We start from the raw sequence: 9,690 nt of genomic DNA on the forward strand, positions 1-9,690 counted from the left end.
TAAATTTGATTAGCTGTTGCTTGGAGACTTCCGACTCTAATCTCAGCCTATAGAAACACGGTTGCTAGTGAAATAAACGACTCATCTTTTTAACAAAAATTTTGTAAAAACGAGGCAAAAAGTTACTTAAAAACAAAAACAAAATAAGAACAATGAAAAGACTGAAATTTATTTATTTCCTCTTTTCTCCTAAAATACAGGAACCATAACAAACATATCTTTTATTTTTTACATCATTGTAGGTCGCAAAAATTGGAATTTGCTGTAAAATTAGTTAAAATGCTCAAAGATGAAGATAATAAGAACAATCTCAGGCTGAATATGTGAAGGTTAAACTTCCAGGTTCTTATCACAAGCGCACCTTTTTAATGGTTAAAATTAGAACATAGTCAGAACATTCTGTAGCGCCATGACACTAAAAGTGATGCCGGGTATCTCTCTTGATAAAAAAAGAGAGTAAGGGGTAAAAATGGTATTTTTTAAATTGATGGTTGGGAAGGGGGATGAATTCAAGTGCGCAGATTTTTCATTTCACTTATTTTTATAATTCTAGGGGCAGGTGGGGTGGGGTGGGGTGAGGGGGTGGTTTCGAGTGTTATAAATTACAAAGTGGTGAATTTTTTAAAATTTAGTGTTGTTCCAATTTCGTATCCCCTCTTCATAAATGTTTTAAAATTCACGCTTTTTGTGTTTACCTATTTCGTATTTCTTGACACCTTATGCCTTCCGGATTATTCATGCTCTCTCTCCACCCCTTAAGGATTGACCCATTAACAAAACGTTACATCACGGTATAAAAGTCATTTATAACACAATGGAAGTTTCTCGTCCATTGATGAAAAGCCGAAAGCGTGTGAATGTCCAGAATGAATTAAAGTTTAATCGGTTTTAAATTAATAATAATATATGACCATTAAAAGTTTTCGATTGTTAAAAGCTACTTTCGTACAAAAGTGGTTTTACTTAATTTTAATTCTTGCACATTAATTTGCAGCAAACAACCTATTAAAATTAAAGAAATATCACATGTAAACATTAGTCGAATATACTTTTGAAATTGAGGTCACACTTAAATTCTGCCTGTCGGGTCCTGTGGGTCCATTTTTTCTGTTTTAGTTGTTGTTGCGTCTCGTATCTCAAAGTGCCGAATAACAGCTGGAGTTAATGACCCAAGGCCTTGCAAGGTGTACACTGCACATTCGCTAATTCGAAGGGCGTTGATTCGAAGGGCGTTGATTCGAAGGGCGTTGATTCGAAGAGCGTTAATTCATTCAATTCATTTAATTAATATCCTCATAACAGTCTTGTCAGTGTGATTAAATTGTCGTTTCTGTCAATAAAACCAAGTTGGTGTCGAAATGCCCTGAATTGTCATACTGTTTTATTAAATCAAGTTATATATACATCTTCCATCAATAAATTAAAGCCTGTAATATAAACAACATATTCGATATATTATACAGTTCATGAAGGGGTAGTGGGATCAAGTTGGATTTCACATTTTGACTCGATTGTTAAGAAGTGAGTAGTCTCGAATTTTCATGCAATTTTTCGATTTCTAATTTTGGACTAACAATGTAAGAAAAATAAATAAATTGAACTTTATATATAAATATGAAATGTCGACAGGGTTCAACCATTGACGCGTTTCCCCTCATTCTGCAAAATAGCGCTTCTATACATGTGTTTTACCGAATAAGAACTGTTTCAAGCACAACTAGTTAGTTTTAAAAATTACACCTTTCTTGTTTAGCAACGCCATGGGCGGATTAAAGAGCGGGTAAATACATTTCATACTTGTTATAAAAAAATTTGTTTCTTTCATTAAGCTATCACAAAATACTTATGCATCGATATTGTTCCGCACCCGTTCACCGTTGATGTGTTGAAGTTTCTGGTACAAATCTTCTGCGAAATACGTCAGTACGCCGTCATAACTAGGCATGTAATTCAAATCGATGAGACCGTAATTCCCTGTGTTCTCTTCAACTATAATATCAATTCCAAATAAAGTTAAATCAATTTTATTTGTAATTCTACAAAGGATTTCTTTTACGATATCTTCGTCTAGTAACGTTTGAACGTTACACTCGCTAACACTCGTGCGAAATTTCATAAATTGCGGATTTTTATCGTGCAAGTCGACATTGTGAACGTTGCGTTTCGAAACTGTCATGCTGTCAAAGTAAACAGTACGCTCAAGCCCAGATTTTAAATTCTTCACCGACGGCCGTTCACAAATATACATCTGTTGCCCGACAGCGGCGACTTTATACAACATGCTACCGTGGTTCACGAATTCTTGAATGACGCATGGCGACATAATGTCACTGACGTTTTTCTCCGAAAATATTATCGACATATCATGCGCTTCGGCATCGCATCTCGTCACTGGTGGTTTAGTTATAATAGGAAAATTGATTCCGCTTTTATTCACCAAATCCATAACATTTTCGGAATTTGTTTTCTCTAAAAGTGCGAACCGCGGTACAAACACTTTGATGCCTTTCATGGTAAACTCACATGCTTTCATGACCTCCATCGAATAAAACCGATCGGCTAAGTTGACAGTTTCTGTGATTGAATCGATCATTTTCGGCTGCGGAACACACGAGCGCACGTAATTCATTAACTTCATCAGCTTTGCATTCCCAACGTCATCGCCTTGGTTGTACCACTCTAAAATCTTGTGAATGATGACATCAAATGGACCTTGATCGTGCAAATTTTTATTCATGTCAATCACCACAAATTGCATGCTTCCGTCATCGCAGATATCCTCCAACAACTTGGGCAGCGTAAGTTTCATACGAGTGTACTCAATGATACATATTCCAACACGGAGCGGAATCATATCTTGGCTTTTTACTTTTCTCACTCCACCCCGGCACAAATGTCTTTAATTATAAAACAATCTTGCCTAAAAGAAAAATATAATCTCTCTTCAAAACTCGTTCTCGAAACATAAACCGACCAACCTCGGTATTGTGCATACACTATTTCAAAATTTGATTACATCTTTTGATTCACAATTAAAATCCTTCCCCTTTGAGTATTTACAAAAACCTGCATACATGCTTTTACAATTAACATATTTAGCATCTCTGCAGGAGAGTGAAGCTTAGAGCTACACGCTAAATTTACGTGCTTTTAAAAATAGCAATAAAACTCGATTAAAAAAATTATTAAAACCTACGCTTAACCATCCCCTTCGTACCCAGTCTCTTCAAATAGACAGACAAACATAAGCACACAAACATTCAATAAACGACATTTATTTTCCAAAAAAGAAAAACATAAAAAAGAAGTAAAAAGGAGTGGCGAGAAGAAAGATCGGGTAACACCCAAACTCGCCCACATGTACTGGTATGGTGCCTTTACAACAAATAATCTCTCTCCACAGCGATTAATCGTTCCTGTCGTAAACTACAAATCTTTTCAATAGCATTGCGGAAAAACAAGTTTCGAGAAAGCATGTTTATGTTTTAGTCGAGTTACAAAGCAAGATTGCAAACAACAACAACAAATATTAAGCATTAGTTACTAAGACACTCACAAAAAACTATTCTAATAAAACAAACAGCCGAGAAAATTTAAGTTGAATTGTAGCTAGGTCATGGGGCGCAGTACCAGCAAGCCGATAATGTAGTATATTTGTTCGACTTAATAGAATTAAAAATGTAGACACAAGGACGTCCGTTTCTGCACGCTTTTACTGCAGCGCTTTGTCTCATGCAGAATACATTGCCTCGGAGCTAACTCAAGTTTGCTGCACACTACAACAATATGTGAATTTTCAAATCTATCATTCAGCATCGTCAGAAAAACTCTATATATCATAAACTTCACACTGTTGAAAAATTAGACAAGACATGAACGTAACAGTGTGAATGTTTTAACCATGTGGGTTTTTACTATGCGCTCTAAAAACATCTCCAACTAGAAAAAAAACAACATTGTTTACAATCATTGGTTAGAAACCAAAACAACTTTGCAACCAGTCTTCCTTCAACTACATACGTCCCTCTAGCTTGAACTTCAGGAGCACATTTGTTGAACGCGAACCTCTTAAGCCATTTCACCTAATGACTTGCAATCCTATTTGCTTGGAAAACAGATCGGTTCGTCCTTGACGTCATATAAACAAACCCTTTAGAATTAAAACAAACGTTAAGTAAACATACTACTTAGAATCCAGACCTCCAATTAGAAGCAAAACAGTATATTTACGTTCATAAAGCGATTACATATCGTGTCTTCAAAAGAAAAACATCTGGAAACACTCACAATATTTTTGTGTTGAAATAAATCTCAAACTTTCTATTTATTATTTACATGACATACTTACAACTTCTTTCGACACAGTCAGCGTAAAACAAAGCATGGTCAAATAAAAATACTTTCTGTGAACTCTCCAAATAAACTTATTTTTATCGAACAACATCCTTGGAGATTTAAAATATATTTAGCAATATCAAAGAAACTTATGGCGTTATAAAATATTAATTTTTTCTCTATCTCTCCATTCATAAAAATTTTCTTTTTGCATAATTTATCCACGCAGCCATCGACATTGAACCGTTAATCCTATTCAAATAAAATAAAATAGAATTTTGATTCACCATCTAAAATTAAACAACCTACACGTCCCCAAATAAACTTCCAGCTTCTACAGTGTATCTCACCACAGTGAAATTTAGGTACAGCCTACACAAGCATATACGATATGTTTGCGGAGAGGACATAAACAAAAGAGGCGTAAAAATGAGATGTAAGCAAAGACGATATTTTTCACAGCTCCCACACGTGAGACATTACACGTTAATGACAACGTTCGAAGTCCTAACATCATACAGCACCTTTTAAGGAGAAAATAATCCACATTTTAATTATCCATTGATATTTATGAGTTGCATAATTTATTTATTATTTTTTTCTTCCACCAGGAACATGCCCGTTGAAGGAAAATAAAAGTCTATCCATTACGCGTGGATCAAGTTATTTTTATATCCATTACATCAGAAGACCACGACTGATCAAGTGGTTGTCAATTTTACAAAAAACAGTACTTTTACGAAGTAATTTTATCGAGGGTATGATGTAACGTGTAGTTTAGAAAAACTTATTACATAATAAGGGATTGAAGTTTGATGGGATGTACAGACTAGAAGTTTTTTATATTGTTACTAACTCCATATTTATTTTAGTCTCAGTTGTTAAGAGAGAAAGGAAGAATAAAATGTAAAAAAATAAATAAAGCAATAACAAAATAAATTAACAAATATATAAACAAACAAATAAACAAACATAAAATCTTGGCGTATTAATTTATACTACGTCTTGGGTGCGTCTTAGAAGCCAATAGTTAGTGTTAACCCGTTAAAAGATCCACGGTAGTTCCCACGCCAAAGAATCTCACCTTTGCTATTTCGTGTATAAATATTGTGACTATAGGTAGTTATCTGATTAAACGAAACTGGTCGAATCTATTGAAATTTCCGCACGTCATTCGAATAAATAACACTGTTTTCTGTTTTAACCCTTTTTATTGCAGTGGAAACCCCCACCTTCCAAGGTGATTCCCTAGAATTATGTTCTATCATTAATTAATTGACTAGGAGCTTGAGGATAGAGAAATTAGAAATATTCTTTTGATGCGTCCATTTTTTACAGCTTCGGTCATTTTCTTATTAAATATTTTTTTAAAAAAGTTTACCTCAGCAAACATTGTAATCCACTTCAGATGTTAAGCACAGTTTAAATATAACTGAATAAAAAGATTTAAACACAAAAAAAACTTTTGCATTCTTTAGTTACGTGAAATAATTTTCTCATGCTTATCTCATAGCACGCAAAGGTATAAAGACAACAAAAAAATAAACAAGGAAACAAAAAAACAAACAAAAAAACATGTTATTACAAATATTTCCAGAATATAAAAAGTTAGGAAATGTTGTCTATTCCAATAAAAAGGTCTGAAGATCATCACTAAAACTATTTTATTGGGTAATCAGAAATCATTGGTTAAAGCCACATATTATTTCAACATCTTTCCAAAAGTTTTTGTACGAAAATTTAACAAAAACGAATTAAAATTTCTTTATATCAGTTTGTTTAGTCAGTAACTGTAATTCCACCTTAATCATTTCTAATTTAAAAAAAACCTTGGAGACGTGGCTTAGAACAATGATTTTCAATTTAATACAGTAATTTATGTTCAAAAATATCAAATATATTATCAACAAATGAAGAATTTTGAAAGAGTTATTTTTCCGTGATCCGTTGTTATTCTCATTCTAATCCATACAAAGGGTAACAAAATAATGGAAAAACAAACTACATAGTGGTTAAAATGTTAGACTGTCTGAACATTTTTATTCCATTTTTATAAGTGATGTCCACAAAACATCAATGTAGAATAATTAACGCACACTCACTCAATGATGATACACAAGACATCAAGAGTTATGTAAACATGATATTTCTATAACACATAAAAAAACTTACCCACAAGTTCAAAAACTCACACTTCAAAAGTAAGAAGCCATTTCCAAGCTATGAAATGAGCTTACATAATGTATTCTAGTTATTTAAGTCCAGTCATGTCTTTTAGTAAACTCAGAATTGACAGCTTACATGTTTATTCAGAAAATCTTGGTCCGTATTTAATAAACAAAACTTTTGACATTCACTTTATACTATAGATTGTTATGAAAAACAAGAAGCTATTTTTAGAAACATCTGTTTGTCAACAATGCAGTGAAGATAGTGTCCATTTTCTTTTGAGTAGAAAGGAATGACTGTCAAAATCAAAAGTTATTCTTATGGTTAACGTGATGCAATAATTTATTCCAAAAAACAAACAAGAACTACTTAATCAGTTTCTTTTTGATAATTAATGATATTTTGTAAGAACATGACTTGATATTAGTATGGAAACGAAAAGTAAAAATAATACACAATACACATAGATGTATATTCCTATGAATAATTTAAAAAGCTAATGTTGAAATGCATCAAAATTAGCATTTTATTAAAATTCCATTATGGGCAAAAATTAGCTCTCTTGACTGTCTAGGGCTTTAACTACGAAGGTCAATGACATCTTTGAAAAACTAGATGTTATTTTCAATATTTTTAAAAAAATGAATTGCAAATTTACCACATATTGTATAGAGCCTAACCATAAAAGAAGATACATGGAAAAAGAATAGCTTCACTTACAAGAAGATTCGTTGCTCTGTTTGGCATCATTGTTGCCATGGATACAATCGAAAAAATGTTCACCAGACCATATTTTAATTGTGTCAACTAAAACCATAAAAGAAAGCAAACCATGTAAACATTTTTTTTGGCAATGAACACCTTTGACACACCTTCTATTGTAAGACGCAATATTTAAGTTTTAATACAAAATTATTTCAATACAACTTTTACAGATGACTTACAAAACATCACAAAAAAATCTATATTTCAAACACACATACTTTATCTTTACACACAGTTTTATCCATGAGTTTCTACAAATTGCTTTATTATGATAATGGGTGAATTCATATTTTATTCCATCAGTTGACAATTAGTTTTTATATTTCCCCAAAGGATTTTAGCAAATGAAACAAAAGCTACAAGAATTTTTTTTTAACCTGATTTCTATAGACTTATGGGATGTATTTTCAATGTGGCCACTGAAAAGGTAAAAAATAAAAAAAAAGGGGAACATTTAAACTTAATGTTTTCTTTAGCATATAATAAATAGTTTTTTGATTTTCTAAATTCTCAAGTAAATGTTATTTCTAAGCTTTTATTTTTTTCGATTAATTAGATCTCTAACCTGGAAAGATATTTTTTATAAAAACAAATTATTAGATAAAAATTTTTTATAATTGTATATATATATGTTAATTCACAACAAAAAAATATATATTATTGTGAAACCAAAACATATTATCCCATCTTTTATAAGGAATATTTTCTGGTAGTAATTATTTCAGCATTATAAGAGAACATTAGTAAGAATACAACTGCTTTATAAATATAAAGATGTTTTCTCTTAAAAAGGCATATGAAAATAAATTATCAGGGATTTGGAATCGGGGTTAAGTTGTTTTCAACAGGATTGTATAAGTTTAATGAGCGTGTTACTTGTTAACTGCAGAAACAAAAAGTTGAGTGTTCAACAAAAAAAAAAGAAAAAAGTTGGCAACGGTCTAAATTCCTTAAATAGCAAAGAATGTTATATTGACATAACTGTCATTTATATTTACACTATAAGTTTTCTTAATAAATAATAATTGTCTACTAATACATTTGTAATATATATACACAAAGAAATATGACGAATATACAGGTAAAAGGAATGTGAGCATACAGTTTCGAAAAAATGTTTTGTAAGAGAAATTTCACTGGGGATAACATCTACTGTCATATTCATAAATAGATTAACATTATATTTCATAATCCTACTTCATGGATGTAAATTAGACATAAAAAAAGAAAAAATGGAGTCAAGCATCATTAAATCTCTCAGCAACCAATTATAATTATATTTACAAAATGACCGAAAGTACAAATTTTACAAGTAGATTGTGGTGACATAAAAACAAACCACAAAGTGGGAAACTCATCAATGACACGTGACTGAAAACAAGTAACACAAGTCTAAGAATATACTTAATTTTAGATTCTCTTATGGTGTGTTTAGAGATTGATGATTCATAAAAGTAATACAGCCACATCTTTTCTTTATCTACAGCATATAGTTTTGTAAAAAAAATTTAAAGCATTTTCACTTTGAAGCGTACTTGTCTCAACTACTTGTCTCATTGACTGTAGGTATATAAATATAACAGTGCAACAGATGGGCTTGGAGCACATAATTCATAGAAAATTGAATTAAATTTAAATGGAATTTGCTTAGTTTTATACCCCTCTCTATCTTGACATACTTGGTTCGTGATAACATTTACCATTAAAATAAATAAATACATGACTCCCCCCTCTCTCTGTAACTTTAAAAGTTTTTGTTTAATAGACATGGAACTTGCCACAAGTGTTGCCTAGACCTAAAGTAACAACTCAGTTGAAATAAATTGCTAAGTCAATGTCATCAAATTTCCTAAAGTTGGTTAAATTTAACTTAAATTTGATACAATCAAAAACAATTTTATAAAAAATTCTGAAGAATTTTAGTGGTTGCCATGGTAACACTTTTACATACTTTCTAAAAAAATTTGCCAAATATTAATGAGAGTATTGTTAAATTATTTATCTATGAAATGCTTGATAGGGTTGACCTTCTTCCTTGATATACTTCAAATATGTATATACAACGAACTAACTTCTATACCTAGTAAAAGCAAAACAAACAACTAAATCTTAATGTTAAAATAAAAACATTTAAAGTATTTCTTTCATCCTCCATGCCCTAGTTCTACTTATTATCTGAGCTTCCAGCTTTCGTTGACAAACAGATTTATTTTTTTTAAAAAAAAACATAATTGGGGTTAACAGTAAAAAAACAGGGAAATTACGCAAAATTAAAGGCAGAATATTTTTATAAAAAAAAATTCCCAATTTACAAAAACTTAATTTGAGAAAAGGTTTATAACAAAATTAGTTGCTTTTGCTAAAATAGACACAAGACAGAAAATTTTTTTTTTAACCCACCCTGTTATAAACATTTTATAT

The 9,690-nt window shown here is 31.3% G+C and overlaps 1 protein-coding gene across 3 annotated transcripts; it reads right to left on the bottom strand.

Moving 5' to 3' along the window:
* Window positions 1-1,351: 1,351 nt before the first annotated feature.
* Window positions 1,352-7,356, bottom strand: LOC130649034 (inositol-tetrakisphosphate 1-kinase-like). 3 transcript variants are annotated; one of them, XM_057455226.1, is made up of 2 exons: window positions 7,225-7,356; window positions 1,352-2,920 (listed from the first exon to the last, which is right to left on the bottom strand). In XM_057455226.1, exon 2 carries the CDS (start codon window positions 2,852-2,854, stop codon window positions 1,844-1,846), a length of 1,011 nt encoding a protein of 336 aa, XP_057311209.1. In that variant the 5' UTR covers window positions 2,855-2,920; window positions 7,225-7,356; the 3' UTR covers window positions 1,352-1,843. The 3 variants fall into 3 exon arrangements, with proteins under 3 accessions (XP_057311209.1, XP_057311211.1, XP_057311210.1); XM_057455228.1 differs by lacking the exon at window positions 7,225-7,356 and adding an exon at window positions 6,508-6,642; XM_057455227.1 differs by lacking the exon at window positions 7,225-7,356 and adding an exon at window positions 4,349-5,515.
* Between the last annotated feature and the right edge of the window lie 2,334 nt (window positions 7,357-9,690).

This window comes from Hydractinia symbiolongicarpus, chromosome 7, assembly GCF_029227915.1.
Source record: "Hydractinia symbiolongicarpus strain clone_291-10 chromosome 7, HSymV2.1, whole genome shotgun sequence".
In the NCBI taxonomy this organism is placed as follows: Eukaryota; Metazoa; Cnidaria; class Hydrozoa; order Anthoathecata; family Hydractiniidae; genus Hydractinia; species Hydractinia symbiolongicarpus.

Coding starts and splice junctions, on each gene's coding strand:
- LOC130649034 (XM_057455226.1), bottom strand. CDS start 2,854: ATGATTCCGCTCCGTGTTGGAATATGTATCATTGAGTACACTCGTATG.